Source organism: Myotis lucifugus, unplaced genomic scaffold, assembly GCF_000147115.1.
Source record: "Myotis lucifugus unplaced genomic scaffold, Myoluc2.0 scaffold_754, whole genome shotgun sequence".
Classification (NCBI taxonomy): Eukaryota; Metazoa; Chordata; class Mammalia; order Chiroptera; family Vespertilionidae; genus Myotis; species Myotis lucifugus.
In genome coordinates this window covers 11,605-28,871 of record NW_005871802.1, presented here as the reverse complement: position 1 = coordinate 28,871, position 17,267 = coordinate 11,605, and the positions used below count along the sequence as shown (strand labels likewise).

At 38.7% G+C, this 17,267-nt stretch overlaps 1 protein-coding gene across 1 annotated transcript in view; it reads right to left on the bottom strand.

The window, feature by feature from the left end:
- Positions 1–1,956: 1,956 nt before the first annotated feature.
- Positions 1,957–17,267, bottom strand: part of LOC102442532 (centrosomal protein of 162 kDa) — a 24,093-nt gene continuing 8,782 nt past the window's right edge. The window contains exons 6-7 of the mRNA XM_023746904.1: positions 17,121–17,255; positions 1,957–3,435 (exon numbers count right to left, since the gene is read on the bottom strand). Coding sequence (XP_023602672.1) covers positions 3,229–3,435; positions 17,121–17,255 — 342 coding nt within the window. The 3' untranslated portion in view covers positions 1,957–3,228. The remainder of the gene's footprint in view (positions 3,436–17,120; positions 17,256–17,267) is intronic.

Below are 17,267 nucleotides of genomic sequence, written 5' to 3'. Positions count from 1 at the left end.
CCAAACAGATAAGAAGACAAGGGCATGCAGGTGTGTGGTTATTTACACTGCCTGCCTGGAGCTGGTGGGAGGTAAAATAAAAGCTGCTTCGTTTCACTGTCTTCTCTAATAAGCAGGCTCAATTTCACCCTTTTATACGAATTCTTTCCCTCATGATTTCACTTTTACCTTCCTCACAAATCCTTCCCCAAGTCCCTTCCAGACTTTTCCCTAAGGAGTTACACAGGCCATGTGCCTTGTCCTCATCTGTCCTCTGCAGCAGAACTTCTTCACTGTGATATAAATACTCTGCGGTAGGAGGACCCATCAGCAGGCGACCTGGAGGGGTTCAAGTGCAGAGCAGGCTGAGACTAGCTCTATGCCAAGCTCCTGGTGTGCTCTGGCCTCTTCACTTTTGTGCTCCAACAATGCATACTTGGTACAATTGTCCTATTGTTTTGTCTTCTCCTCATAAGGTCTAGTCCATTTCTCGTTCTATAATTTACTAACAACTCTTTTTATTCTAATGAAACTTGGTGCTTCTCTTCCTCCTCTGGAGATTTCCTTTTATTGATGCTGCCCTATTACTTACAACAATCTTATAAAGTAGGTGTAGGTGGGAAAGAATATCTTTCTTCCTGTTTGTACTCTTTGGTGGTTGTGATCGAAGCTTTCAGCAAACCTGGAGAGAAAAATGGATCTATGGTTTAAAAATGGATCTATGGAGGGAGGAAATGGTTCACTAGCACTAGGTCTACTCTTACCAAGCTGGACAGGTATTGAGAAGAAACACGTGGCCCTAGCTGGTTTGGCTCAGTGGATAGAGCGTCAGCCTGCGGACTGAAGGGTCCTGGGTTCAATTCTAGTCAAGGGCATATGCCCGGGTTGCAGGTTTGATCCCCAGTAGGGGCGTGCAGGAGGCAGCCGATCAATGACTCTCATCATTGATGTTTCTCTCTCTTCCTCCCTGAAATCAATAAAAATATATTTAAAAAAATACATGTGCTTTTTTAAAAAAACATCTTCTACATGTGCTTTTTATTAAAGACTTCTATAGATACTGAAGAAAGGCCATAAATGGTTCAAATACTACAACAGGATTACTCATAACTTGGAAGGATATTCAAACTACACTCTTTTCACCACTGAGGAGCTCTTTGAAACAGATGGCTGTTGTAACTACAAATAGGAAAAAAACCTTATTCTGAGTAAGGTTACCTCTTATTTCATGTGTGTGCAGATCTTGGACTTAGAGTCCTCACTGGTATGGGTGGGAAAGGGAATGCTTTCACCTTCTAGACACTTAGTCATAAATTTAGGATTCTTGCAATATGGAATGAGATCTTAGTACTAAAGCCCGGATTTCCCAGGGTAGTAGTAGTTGTAGGATGCTGTGGGCTCACTCAGAAATCTCTCTGCACAAGTGTGTTTCAGCGGTAAGCCATGCATTCTGATGAGGTTCCTGAAGGGAAGGCCTGTGGGTGCCTTATGACATTGTGAGGAGGTGGGACTGGTAGGAGAGGACTGATATTTTCTGGAGCTTAAATCTTCATAAAAGTGTCTAAAGTTGTCTATCTTCCATGTTCTCATCCTGGACCTTTAGTGTATTGACTAAGGGATGGAATATGGTTCTTGCTGGTTTTAGTTGTAACTAAAAGTTCTGAAAGTACTTATGGATCTTTAATCTGTAAATAGAACTGAAGATCTGACATGTGCACAGCTTACTCCAAAACAGAATATAAAATCCTCATCAAAATAGGATGCACTTTTGCTGTAAGTAATCATCTATTCGATGCTTGTGCTTCTTGTGTTTCAGAATCAGTCATGTTTGTGCCCGGAATGAAGAGCCCCTGAATAGTCAGTCAAAAAGACAAAGTGAGGAATGGGTGTAACTATAAATTAATATGTTTGCAGATAAAAAACACACAGAGCAAATAATAACCAAAACAGTTTATAACTTAAATTAAGATTCTTTCACATAAAAAAATAGCAAGTTATAATACTTTTTCTACCCTCTTAGGAAAAGGACATTAAAAAATGCTGAACATTGACATTAATTTCCACATTTCACATTTGCTATCCATAATTCCACCAAGACCTATTTCACGTGTCCTTTATACAGTGCTTCACATTGTGATTATTATTCTAGAATTGCATTTATTAACCTGTGGTTATTGAGCACTTGGAATGTGGCTAGTCCAAGGTGAGATGTGTTTATAAATGTAAAATATACCAGAATTTGGAGAGTTAGTATGAAAAAATAATGTAAAAACTCAACTTTTATATTCACATTTTGAATATATTATATAAATTTCCAAAATTAATTTCATTTAAAAATATTTTTAAATGTGGCTACAATAAAATAAAAATTATACGTGGCTCACATTAATTATACTTCAGTTGGACAGTGCTGGGCTAGAACATCTGAAAACAAAGCGGCTATAGCTTTAACTGACCAATATCATATACTCACTATCTGCTTCTGGAAATGGGAATTGCAAAGTAAAATAACAATCTGGCTGCTTTTGTGCAAGCTTTTAGTTTTTTTCTAATGAACATATATTACCTTTTAAATAGAAAAAGTAAAAATGTTATGTTCTGTCTACAATCTTAGAGTTCAAAAAATGGACTGGCACTTAAGACATGGCATAAAACCATTAAACCAAACCCCCCTATTACTTGTATATAGATTTTGCACTTATAGCAAGTGACAAAAATGAGGCACATAGAGGTGCGAGTGGAAATCTGGGTGACAGAAGATAGTTCACTATCTACTACACGGAAATTATGATTCTTGTTCAAGTTATGGCAGAAACTCTCCTGCTCGGTGACTGGCGGTGTGGTTGTGCCAGCCACTGTGCTCACCTCCTCCCTGCGTTTCCATGAGAAAGAGGAGCTGCTTTTCTGGCACTTAATGGCAGAGTGGATGCAATTTTCTTTTCTTTTCACATCTAGCGTATAAGTGAGGACTTTTACTATGAAATTCACTAATTCTAATCACCTGACATAAAGAGACTTGTCCGTAAATTATGTAAAACGTGACTGGTTAAAGATTTTCAGTAAAATATGCTCCAATGCTTCTTTTTTTTTTCTTATTGGTTAAGAGCAATTTATTTTGAAATGTTGCTTTTGTGTTGTTTTCTGGGAACATCCTGGAACTTGTTTTCAACAGCCTTCTCTGACGAGGCCCGATCCCAGCCACCACGCCTCAGGCCCTTCCGGGAGGTCCTGTGACGTCTGAAGGTCTAGCTAATACTGTGGTGCAGTCACTTCCTCCGCAAAGGCAACGGGCACCACCACCCCCTGCCGCTGCAGCTCTCGTAGAACATCTAATATCGAGTCTAATTCTGTGCGGAACTTGTCCAGCTCACGATTCTTCAGCTGTGCGAGTCTTTTCCATTTCTCAATTTCTTTGTTTTGCTCAGTTTCTACTACTTGGTGTGTCTGCTGTATTATCTGTAAATAAAAAAAATTCCATCTCAACGTTAGCGTTCACAGTGCGGGTGAAGGACATTTAACAATTCCGAAGAGCTAACGTGGGACAATGCGGACAACAGTGAAGCTGTGGCCTGCACAGGTTTCATTGTGTAACAAACGGGCTTGCAGGGAAGGTGGTAAGAAGAGGGGAATTTAGTATCTAATTCTGCTAGGGAGTTTTACAGTATTGTTTTTTTTAAGCTGTGAATAAGAGTACCATTTAAAGCATCAGAAATTATTTCTAATACCTTGGTATGAATCCAAACAAATCCAATTTGGTCAAGGTGCACACCCAGCCCGTGGGAGGCAGGCTGGCCCCAGAGTCCCTGCTATTAACTATCACACTAGGCTGCCTTGCTTTTAGGGGTCAATTTTTTCAATGATGAAGTGAGGGTACCCTGTCAAGTACCTTAAGGGAATCATTAGGCACAAGCATTACAAACCATAGAAAGCTAGACATACAAAGACTAGTTAGGGCAACAAAACCAATAATGTTTCTAAATGTTAAACATGCTAAACATCTTCAATATAATTTTTTTTCATCTATAATCCTGCCTTGCTATAGAATAACTTCATGATTCTAAAATAAAAGCACTTCAGAAACATTGTGTAAACAGGTGCTTGAGTTAAGGGGAACACAAAATGCTGCATACATGTTCAATTCTAAGCTAACACCATCACCTCACGTAGTTTCAAAATTGTTTCCTTGTGATGAAAATTTGATTTACTTTCCTAGCAATTTTCAAAAACACAATACAGTATTGTTAACTATAGTCACCATGCTGTACATTACAGCCCCAGAACTTATACTGGATGTTTGTGCCTTCTGTCTTTATCAAGTCTCACCCCCAACCCCCAATTTTATCTATGAGGTGTTTTTTTTTTGTTTTTGTTTTTAAGATTACACATGAGGTCATATAGTATTTGTCTTTCTCTGACTTGTTTCACTTAGCATAATGCCCTCAAGGTCCATCCACATTGTTGCAAAAGGCAGAATTTCATTTTCTATGGCTGAGTATTGCTGCATTGTATGTATACACCCACATTTTCTTTATCCATTCATCCATCAGTGGACATTTACATTGTTTCCATGTATTGGCTGTCCTAAATAATGCTGCACTGAACATGGGGGTTCAGCTATCTCTTTGGTGTAGTGATTTTGTTTCCCTCAGATATATAAAGTGGAACTGCTGGATCACCTAGTAGAACTGTTTTCAGTATTTTAAGGAACCTCCATACTGTTTTCAATAGTGGCTGCACCAATTTACATGCTCACCAACAGTGCAGAAGGGCTCCTTTTCCTCCACATCCTTACCAGTACTGGTTATTTATCTTTCTGATGACAACCATTCTAAACGGCTGAGGTGGTATCTCATTGTGGGTTTGACTTGCATTTCCCTAATAATTAGTGAACTTGAGCACTTTTTCGTGTACCTTGTTGACCATTTAAATATTTTCTTTGGAAAAATGTCTATCCAGGCCCTTTACTCATTTTTAATCACATTTTTTTTTTTTTTGGTATTGAGTTATGTGAGTTCCCTGTATATTTTGGATATTAACTCCTTATAAGATGTGTGGTTTCCAAATACTTTCTCCTACTTCATGTTGCCTTTTTTTATTTTTGTTTGTTGCCTTTTAGTTTTGTTGATTATTTTTTTAGCTGTGCACTTTTTAGCTTAGTGTAGTCCCACTAGTTTACTTATTTTGATGCTTGTACTCTAAGTCTCATATCCAAAAATTATTAAGGTACTTGTCAAGGAGCTCTTTCCCTGTTTTCTTTTAGGAGTTTTATGGTTTCAAGTCTTACTTGAAGTCTTTAATTCATTATGAGTGATGTAAGACAGGGATCTAATTTCATTCTTTTGCATGTGGATATTCAATTTACCTAGAATCACATATCAAAGGGGCTATCATTTCTCCACTGAGTATTCTTTACTCCCTTATCAAATACTAGTTAACTGTATATGCACAGATTTATTTCTGGGCTCCTGATTCTATTTCACTGGTCTATGTGCCTCTTTTTATTGCAAGTACCATACTATTTTGAGTACTATAGTACTACAGCTGTGTAATATAGTTTGAAATTAGTAAGTGTGATGCCTCCAGCTTTGTTCTTTGTTAGGATTGGTTGGGCTATTTAGGGTCCTTTCTGATTCCATATGAATTTTAGAACTCTTTTTTCTTTTCTAATAGTCATGAGCTACTTAACAAGTGGGGATACATTCTGAGAAGTGTGTTGTGAGGGAATTTTGTCATTGTGCACACATAATAGAGTACACTTATACAAACGTAGGTGGTATAGACAAGAGCTTGGACTAATCATAATTTCCTCAAGCACAAGTGAGAACACAGAATTCATTTTCCCTTAACACACAGGGGTTGTGACTGATGCAGGTGAGCCAGGTTGTAAAGGTAAAGTTGCTTCAGCCACAAATACTCGCAGTGACAAACATTGGGTAGTAGGCCTGGGCAGGTTAGCAACTGCAATGCAGCTCCTTAAAGCCTCACTGGTACCTAATACTTATGAGGAATTTAGCAGTGTATGTTGCAATAAAAGGAATTTATATTCAGTTAAATGTATGTCAGAGTCTCTTTCAGTGTTGATATTCTCAGTGAGAAAAAGAAAGCATTCCCTGCACATTTAAGGCTTTTCTCCTTTAACAGTCAGGTGTCTAAGCAAGCTAGGTTTTTGGCTAAAAAATTTCCCATATTCACTACAGTCATAAAACCTAACACCAGTGTGAATTCTCTGGTGCTGAGTGAGGTTATAGCTTTGACTGAAGGAATTCCCACAATCAGGACACTCATATGACTTTTCTCTAGTGCAGTGATGGCGAACCTTTTGAGCTCGGCGTGTCAGCATTTTGAAAAACCCTAACTTAACTCTGGTACCGTGTCACATATAGAAATTTTTTGATATTTGAAACCATAGTAAAACAACGACTTATATTTCTGATATTTATTTTATATATTTAAATGCCATTTAACAAAGAAAAATCAACCAAAAAAATGAGTTCCCGTGTCACCTCTTATACGCGTGTCATAGGTTCGCCATCACTGCTCTAGTGTGAACTTTGTGGTGTTTACTGAAATTAGACTTTTCACTGAAGGACTTCCCAAAATCAGTTCATTCATATGGCTTTTCACCAGTATGAACTCTGTGGTGTTGGATGAGGGTAGATATAGGACTGAAGGACTTTCCACAATCACTACACTCAATATATCTTTTTTCCAGTGTGAACTCTGTGGTGGTGAATAAGGGTAGAGCTTCGACTGAAGGACTTCCCACAATCAGGACACTCATATGGCTTTTCTCCAGTATGAACTCTGTATGTAGAATGAGGGCAAACTTTTGTCTAAAGGACTTTCCACAATCACTCTACTCAGATGGCTTTTCTCCAGTGTGAACTCTGGTGTTTTATGAGAGCAGTGCTTTCACTGAAGAACTTCCCACAATCAGTACACTAATGGGGCTTTTCTCCAGTGTGAATTCTTCTATGTCGATAGAGGTTAACAACACGTCTAAAAACTTTCCTACATTTGTTACCCTTATAATTCACTTCTCCAGAGCATATAGCCTGACATTGAACAACTTTCTGCAGCTTTTTCATATTCACTCCACTGGTGATAAGTTTTTCCACTGAGAGATTCCTGTGAAATCTCACTGCCACTGTGTGGCTCTCCAGTGTTGAGAGTGGTCTGGTGCTAGAGAAGCCATATGATGCCTGGGAAGACTTTCCCAACCTCCCTACTGATTGAAGGAACCCAAGATAAGTAGAAGTTGCATCTGCTCACAAACGAGGCCCTGTCCGTAGCTTCTTTCCAAGGCTTCTCTCCACTGGCATCCCTCTGTTGCTAGTGAGGGTTTGCAATGAAATAGAAGTTTCTCAAACATGCGTCACTAAAGAAGCTTTTCTGCTCAAATAATGCTGCTTGTGACTCCGTCAGGTGTAAAATATCCTTTAACACCGAGACACACCACTTACACACGAGTCTTCTGGGTTGCTGGAGCTGTCTTAGAAGGCCTGACCTATGACTCTCCTTATACATATGCACTCTCTCAGAAAAGGCCTCTGCATCATCTGTTTTCTGCCAACAACCTACAGATGCTACAAGTGCAAAGACTTCCAGCATCACATTGCAGTACAGAAATCTCTGAGCCTCATCAGGGAGCCCCCACTCTTCCTCAGAGAAGGTAATGGCCACGTCCTCAAAGTTCCTATCTGTTCTGGACCCTGAGACCTGGGCTGCAGGACCTGAGAGGCGCCCACACCTGAAGCTGGAGGGTTAAATTGGGTGAAGCTGAGTTGAACTCTGTAAGCAGAAAGGTGTCTGGGAGGCACAGAAGCCCCAATCCCGCATGTTGCAGCTCAACAAACCTCAGACACACAGTGGGGACTCTGCTTCCTCCTACTCATGATCCTCTGCGCATTTTTAATCTGATTTTTTTGGGGGGATGTTAAGTTGTATGAGTTCCTTATATACTTTGGAGATTAACCCCTTCTTGGATGTATCATTGGTGAATGACTTCTCCCATTCATTAAGTTGTGTTTCCATTTTGTTGGTTTTCTTTGCTGTGCAAAAGCTTTTTAGTTTGATGTATTCCCATTGCTTAATTTTTTCTTTTGTCTAAGGCAGTGGTTCTCAACCTTCTGGCCCTTTAAATACAGTTCCTCATGTTGTGACCCAACCATAAAATTATTTTCGTTGCTACTTCATAACTGTAATGTTGCTACTGTTATGAATCATAACGTAAATATCTGAAATGCAGGATGGTCTTAGGCGACCCCTGTGAAAGGGTCGTTTGACCGCCAAAGGGGTCATGACCCACAGGTTGAGAACCGCTAGTCTAAGGGAATATTCAAAAATATTAATAAGGGTGATGTCAAAGAGTTTACTATCTGTTTTCTTCTATGATTTGGGATCTTGCTTAAGTCTTTAATTCATTTGGGATTTCTTTTTGTATGCAGTGTAAGAAAGTGACACAATTTAATTCTTTTGCATATATCTGTCCAGTTTTCACAATACCATTGGTTGAAGAGACTGTCTTTACCCCATTGTATATTATGCGCCCTTTGTCAGAGAATAATTGATCATATAGGCATGGGTTTATTTATGGGCTCTCTATTCTATTCCATTGACCTATGTGTCTTTTTTATGCCAGTATCATGCTCTTTTTATTACTATAGCCTAGTAGCATGTTTGATAGCAGGTAGGGTGACATTTCCAACTTTGTTCTACTTTCTCAGAAGTGCTTTGGCTATTCGAAGCCTTTTGTGGTTCCATGTAATTTTTAGGATTATTTGTTCTAGCTCTGTGAAAAATGCCATTTATATTTTGATGGGGATTGCATTGAATCTGTAGATTGCTTTGAATAGCATGGACATTTTAATGGTCAATTCTCCCTATCCATGAGCATGGTATATGCTTCCATTTATTTGTATCTTCTTTAGTTTCCTTTTCAGTGCCTCTAGTTTTCCAAGTACAGGTCTTTGACCTCCTTGGTTAAATTTACTCCTACGTATTTTATTCTTTCTGATGCAAAAGTAAATGGGATTGTTTTCTTTAATTTCTCTTGCTGAAAGTTCATTATTGGCATCTAAAAATTAATTTCTAAATATTAATTCTGTATCCTGCTACTTTAACAAATTCAATTATTAGTCCTAATAGCTTGTTGGTGAAATCTTTAGAGTTCTATATAGTATCATAATGACAGTTTTAATTCTTCCTTTCCAACTCGAATGCCTTTTATTTTTGGTCTGATTGCTGTGGCTAGGACTTCCAATACTATATATATATATAAAAGCCTAAACGACCGTTACAACCAGTTGACCAAACAACCAGTCAACAACCAGTCACTATGACATGCACTGACCACTAGGGGGCAGACGATCAACACAGGTGCTGCCCCCTGGTGGTCAGTGCGCTCCCACGGCTGGCCAACCTCCCGCCCGCCGGGTGGTCAGTGCACTCCCACGGCCAAACTCCCACAGCCAGCCAACCTCCCGCAGTCCCTCCACCCCAGCCGGCCAGTGCACTCCCACAGCCAAACTCCCGCAGCCGGCCAACCTCCTGTGGTCAGCCAACCTCCTGTGGTCCCTCCCCCCGGCCCTGATGGCTGGACAAGCCAAGGGACCCCACCCATGCACTGGGCCTCCAGTGTTGAATAAAAGTGGTGAAAGCGGACAACCCTGTTTTGTTCCTGATCTTCAAAAAAAAAAATTTTTTTTTAGCTTTTCACCATTGAGAATGTTAGCTGTGGGCTTGTCATGCAAGGCCTTTATTAGGTTGAGGTATGTTCAGGCTGGGCGCATGAGTTGGGAAGGCATTGTCTCTAGGAGTCACCAGGATGGGGTGAATGGTGTCAGCCAGGTTAATGGAGAGCTACCATTTGGCCCCAGCCTGCATCTCCCAGCTGGGTGGGAAAAGGGCTCAACAGAAGGACATTGTTGCCTGCCAGTGCTTTGGTCCCTGGAGAGAGCTGCCCTCCAGCCCTTGCTCTGAAGCTAGTCAACTCAGTTCCTCCCTCATATTTCCCTGATGCTTTTTTGAGCTGTTCCGCCTGTGCTCAGGTCCAAAGGGACTGAGTCTGTGAGCAAGTGAGTTTGTGCACAGCTCCTCAAGAGGATCACCTGGTTCTCCAGCAGCACTCCATCTCACTCAGTGCAATTCCTGTTGGTTTTCACAGCAAGATGTTATGGAGCCTCCTCTTCCTTACAGTGGTGTCCTAGGATGGGGAGTCTGATCTGGGGCTGGCACCTCTTGTATCATAGCTGAGATATCTCTCCTGATTCTTAAAGAATCGCCACACTGTAGGTGTGGGACCGGCCCATTCTGTGTCTCCACCCCTATAGTCTTGTGTGGCTTCTTTATATATCATTAGTTATACGACTTTTGTTCAGCTAGTCTTTATGTGGTTCTCAGTTGTGAGAGGAGGCAAGCATAGTGGTTACCTACTCTGCTTCTTGACATCAGATTTTAAAATATACTATTTAACAAAGTTCAAATATACAATACTAGCGGCCCAATGCACAAAATTCCTGTGAGGGTAGGCCTTCGCAGCCGCGACGGCTGCCTTGATCCCTCGCAGCAGAGGCGGCTGCAGCCCCGGCTTCATCCAGACCTTCTTTCCACTGCCCAATCTAATTAGCATATTAGCTCTTTATTATATAGGATAGTATTAATTATAGTCAACATGCTGTACATTACATATCCATGACTTGTTTATTTTAACTGGAAGTTGGCACATCTGACCCCCTAATCATTTTACCCATTCTCACCTCCCACCTGTGGGGACCATATTGTATTGGGGTACATTCCCCCCATACCCCATTTTTTGAGAGTTTTACCATGAAAATAACTTGAATTTTGCATGTATTAAAATACGCAATTTTTATCTTTCATTTTATTATTGTGACGCATCACATCAATGATTTGTGGGTGGTGAACCATTCTTGCATCCCTTGAATAATCATGATATGTGATCCTTTCAATGTAGTGTTGAATTTGGTTTCCTAATATTTGGTTGAGGCTTTTTGTATCTATGTTCAATGGGAGATATTGTTCTGCATTTTCTTTTCTCCATAGTATCCTTGCCTGGTTTTGGTATTGAGTAATGCTGTAAAACGAGTTTGAGAGAGATCCCTCCTCTTATACTATTTGCAAAAGTTTGGGACTGGTATTCATTCTTCTTTAAATGATTTGTAGAATTGGCTAGCGAAGCCATTGGAATTTTAAGAGATTTTTGTTCATTGATTTAATCTCTGTTTTAGTGATTGGTCTGTTCAAATTTTGAATTTATGATTCTGTCTTGGTAGTTCGTATGTTTCTAGGAATTTGTCCATTTCTTCTAGGTTGTTCAATTTATTGGCCTATAATTGATTGTTCATAGTAGTGTCTTATGATCCTTTCTATTTGGTATCAGTTGTAACATCTCCTCTTTCATCTCTGATTTCATGTATTTTAGTCCTCCTCTTTTCTTGGTAAGTCTAGCTAAAGGTTTGCCTTTATCTTTTTAAAAACCCAACATTGTTTTATTGATCTTTTCTACTGTCTTTTAGTCTCTATCTCATTTATTTCCACTCTGATCTTTATTTCCTTCCTCCAATTAACTTTGTGCTTCGTTCTTTCTACTTCTTTTGGGGTGTAAAGTTAGGTTGTTTATTTGAGATCTTGTTCCTTGATGTAGGCATTTATTGCTACAGTTATCTCTTAAAACTGATTTTGCTGCATCTCATAAGGTTTGGTATATTGTTTTCATTTTCAGTTGTCTCAATATATATTTTAATTTTTTTATTTGTTCTTTGATGTGTAATATGTTTAGGAGCACATGGTCTAATTCACATATTTGTGCATTTTCCCATTTTCTTCTTGTAAATGATTTCTAGTTTCATATAATTGTGGTCAGGAAAGATGGCTAACATCATTTCAGTCTTTTTAAGTTTATTAAGACTTGTTTTGTGGCTGACTATAAGATCTGTCCTGGAGAGAGTTCCATGTGTGCTTTAAAATAATGGGTATTCAATTGCTTTTGTGTGGAATGTCCTGTATATGGTAAGTCCATGTAGTCTAATGTATTTTTTAAGGCCAACGTTTCCTTCTTGATTTTCTGTCTGGATAATCCATTCCTGAAAGTGAGATATTAAAGTTCTCTACCATTACTGTATTTCTAAGTATTTCTCCCTTTAGGTTTGTTCATACTTGCTTTATATATTTAGGTGTTCCTGTGTAGATTTTATATCGTCTTATTGTTAAATGTTACATCTTCTTATTGTATTGACCCCTTTTAATTATGTAATGACCTTCTTTGTCTTTTTTACAGTCTTTACCATATAGTCTTATTTGGTTTGATGTAAGTGGAGCTACCAAAGTTTTCTTTTGGTATCCATTTGCAGGGAATTATCTTTTTCCATCCCTTCACTTTCAGACTGTCTGTGTCCTTACAACTTAAGTGAGTCTCCAGTAGGCATATAGATGAGTCTTTAAAAATAAAAATCCAGGGGGGGAGGGTTCAGGAGCGGGCTGGAAGAGGTTTATGGGAGGAAAAGGAGGAGGCCCTATCTAATACTTTCAACAATAAAGATTTTAAAAAAAATCTATTCAGCTACTCTGTCATCTTGGTGGGAGAATTTAGTCCTTTTACAAATAATTATAAGTATATACCTATTGCCATTAAAAATACTTAGTAGGTGTTTTATAGGTCTTCTGTTCCCTTTTTCTTCTCTTGTGCTCCTCCTGTGTGGTTTTATAATTTCTTAGCGGTATGCTTAGAGTCCTTTGTATCTTTTGTGTATCTACTATAAGCTTATCTTTGTGGTGCCATGAGGATTATTTACATAAGACACCTTAAGTTTTAACACATTCTAAAGCCCTACATTTTTCTTCCCTACTGTTTTGTTTTTGATGTCACAATTTCTATCTTTTTATCCTGAAGAAATTATTAGTTATATTTTGACTACTTTTGCTTTTTAACCTTCATATTATCTTTATGTGATTAATCCACCACCTTTACAATGTTAGATTATTCTGTATATTACCATATATTTGCCTTTACCAGTGAGATTTCATCTTTTATATGTGGTCCTATTACCAATTAGCACCCCTTTGTTTCAACTTAAAGATGTCCCTTTATCATTTCTTGTAAGGCTGGTGTAGAGACAATTAACTCCTTTAGCTTTTGTTTGTCTGGAAAACTCATTTCTCCTTTAACTGTGAATGACAGCTTTGTTGGGTATTCTGGTAGTAAGTTTTTTTTTTTCCTTCAGTATTTTTTTTTAAATCAAAATGTGAAATTATGGTTGACATATAATGTATTTCAGGGGTACAACATAGTGCTTCAACATTTATATACCTTATGGAGTGATCATCACAATATATATAGTAACCATCTGTCACCATATATTATTACAATATTAGCTATATTTAAGTTGTACATTACATTCCTGTGACTTATTTTATGACTGAGTTTGTCATAATTCCTTTCGTCCTTTCTGCTATATTTTGAGCCAATCCCTTTTGGACTGCAAAGTTTTTGCTGATGTCTTATGAGGTTTCCTCATTGTCTTTAGCTTTTGATAATTTAATTACAATATATCTTGGTGTGGGTTTCTTTGGGTGTTTCTTATTTGGAACTCCCAGCACCCTGGATCTGGAGGCTATTTCCTTCCCCAGGTTATTGAAGTTTTCAGTCATTATTCTTCAAATAAGTTTTCTGCCCCTTTTCCTCCTCTCTTGGGACCCCTGTACCAATGCAAATGTTGGTCTATTTGATGGTGTTCCGTAAGTGCCTTAAGCTACCTTCACTTCTTTCTTCTTCATTCTTCATTTTTGCTGCTCTGATTTTCACTGTCCTGTCTTTATTTTTTTTTAAGGTTTTGAATACATTTCTATTGATTTCAGAGAGGAAGGGAGAGGGATAGAGAGATAGAAACATCAATGATAAAAGAGAATCATTAATTGGCTGCCTCCTGCACTATTGTGCCCATAACCTGGGCATGTACCTGGACCATGAATCAAACCATTACCTCCTGGTTCATAGGTTGATGCTCAACTATTGACCCACACCAGCCGGGCCACTGTCCTATCCTTGAATTCACTCATCTTTTCTTCCCCTCTATGAACACCTCGATTGTATTTTTCAGTGTAGTAATTGTAGTCTTCAGTTCTGTGACTTTTATTTGGTACTTTATTATAATTTTACTTTGTTCATTCGCTTCTCCAAAGCTTGGTGAGTACCTTTATGACTATTATTTGAACTCTTTAACAGATAAATCACTTATCTCTGTTTCCTGAAGATCTTTTCCAAAGGCTTTATTTTGTTCTTTCTTTTGGAATATATTTCACTATTTTTTTTATTTTTTCCTGACTCTCTGTGTTAGTTTCTATACATTGGATAAAAGAGCCACCTGCCACAGTCTTGAAGGAGGGTGTCATCATGTAGATGAAGCTGTCATTCAACTCTGTCCTAGTTCTTGGTTTTCTCTTATAAATTGTTGTAATTGTCTGAACAACCTATTTTATTTTTAGTGGTTTCCATTAGTTGGGAGTGTGTCGAGACCTGGAGACCTGTCAGTTTCTCAAAGGGGAGGATCTCAGTACGTAGATTCAGATAGACGGGAAGCCAGTCAGTCACGCAGCAGCTATATATATATACTGTCCAGTGGGCTACCAAGGCAATATATATTTGGGTGCAGCCACAAAAATAGAGGTGCCAAATGAGGGTACAAGCTCCTTTCTGGAAGGTATTGGCAAGTTGTAGCAAGGCGAGAGGAAGAGTGTAAAGATAGCTCTCACCACCCTTGTCCCTGGAGAGTATTTCAGTAGGCTCCTAGATGTGTGTTGTATTAGATGCCTGCCCCTCAGGCCAATGCTTAAAGATAAGCCAAGTTCTTTCACAGAAAGCCTGGGTGCTGCCTCTGCATTGAGCCCTGGGGTGGGTGTATGCACTCGGCCTGTAGGGCTGTTTCTTGGTTTGCTAGAGCCTCCTGGGTCTCGGGGACACAAGCCCCATTACCTTACAAAGCAAAGGTCTGGAGGTTCATCTCTGAGGTGCAGGTCTTAAAAGTTAGAGTACCCAATGTGGGTTTCAAGCTCTTTACTCCTCAGGGAAAAGATCCGGTTTTTGAGCTCCCTCTGGATTGTAGGTTGCTAGCTGGAGGTGGAGGTTTTTAGTGAGATTTTGTCTCAGCTTGCTTTGATGTGTAGGAGTTGTTCAGCTAGTTGCTTTTTTGTTTTGTTTCTCTGCCACCACTCCTACCCCCAGAGGAAATTGTTCTATACGTAGCTAAAGATTTAGTGTGTCCATGGCAGGAGGTGAACTTTGTAGTCACAATCTGATTGCCAGTGGTTGAGCCCCATAGATTCTGCCCTGAAATCTCCAACAAGTGAGACTGTGGGCCTCCTGGGAAGCAACCCACAGTGGTGGGCAAGCTGGATGTTCACCTTGGGCTCTTTTTCCCACTGGAGAAAATGTAGGCCGCAGGGTACCCTTTGGTGCAGCGCTATACCGGCCTGTGGGAGGCAATGCTGTCAGAGTGTGGCTGCTCCTCTTACCCTTTTAATGCAGTGCTTCTTGGTCTCTGTGGGACAAAAGAGTACTTCAGACTCACCTGTGTTTTGACATTTTTCACAATTGCCTTGTTTATGAATTGTTGGTTGCTAATTGGTCTTTTTGTGAGGGAACTCAAGTCAGAACAACCAATGTTGCCATCTAGATAACATCTTCATTTAGCATTTTACTATGAAACTGAAATCGATCACCTTCTCTATGAATCAAAGATATTTTTAAAATCCTACTGCATTTTTTGCTTTAGCAAATAAAACAGTCAAAATTAGAAAACGTATTGCAATAATCGTCCCAAAAGGTATCTACACACCTTAACAGCTAATAGCTCAATTTTGAAAATGAAATGTATTTTAATAAACACTACCTTTATAATTATTCAAACTGTGTACACAATTTTGTGACACCATACTAGTATATGTAATTTTTCAATAAATACATATGTAACATTAATTAATCACATTTATAGCACTACAAAATAATTGTCATTAGGCTATATGTAATACAGTATATATAACAAGAAAGCAAATTTTCTACATATTTATCCACAACTTACAACTATTTTCTAAATAGGCATTAAAAAGTGACACACAAGGGTGGGTTCTGGATAAATAGTGATGCACTATGATACCTTAACTCTATTGTGGATGATTATTTCTCGGTATGCAATGTGTTTTTAAGAGAAGTCCACAAATAAAAGAGTAAGAATGAGAAATAAATTCCATTCATCTTGACATGATTAAATAGACCTAGGGTTTCTCTGTGGAATTCAGGTCAATCATAAAGCTTGCATGGATGTGGTAATTTTTATTTGCAAAGAATATTTAACTTACACTGATTTAGACTGAATATGTGCCACCCTCTTACCCCTTCATATGTTGAAGCCCTAACTCAAAGTGAGGCTGTATTTAGGGTAAGGAACTAGTTAAGCCTATATGAGGTCCCAAGGGTGAGACCCCAAACATAATTAGATGATGATTGGATTAGTGTTCTTAAAAGAGGCACCAGAGAGCTTTCTCTCTCTCTATTTTCCCTTTTCCACCCTGCAGTGCACACACTGAGGAAAGGCCCTCTACAAGCCAGGATGAGAACTCTCACTAGAAAATGAATCAGCTGGAACTTCAATCTTGAAATCCTAGCCTCCAAAATATGAGAAAATTAGTTTGTTTGTCTTTTAAGCCTCCCAGTTTGAAATTTTGCTGTGTCAGACCAAACCGAATAATACACTGTTCAAGCAAAGTTAAATATCAGCACCAAGGCTAGTCCCCAAACTACATCATCATGCCCTTCTGCCATTTTTTATTTCCATTAATTCATCTGTTTGTGATTAAGAACAGTAATGATATTACTAGTGCTAGGCACATAAGAACATGACACAAGTTGTTTCTCTATTTCTTCACATATAAGGCAAACCAATCTTCAGGTATTTGAGATTTAAAGTCATTTTTCTCTGAAAAGCTATATATTTATTATTAATAAGATCAATATAAAATGGAAACACTTTACAAAGTAAGTTTTGCTAGGGATGACAAAACTACAGCAAACTGGAGGTACTTCAAAGTGAAGAACTATACAAATATGTACATGTGATTTACTACTTTACCTGTTGAAGTTCTTGCTCTCGTTGTTTATGTCTCATTTCCATCTGTTTAATTTTCTTTTCTAAGCCCATGAAATGTTTCATCTCTGGTGTATGGGTTTCTTTGGCCTCTCTCAATTCTTCTAAGAGTTTTGTAATCTAAAATTGAGG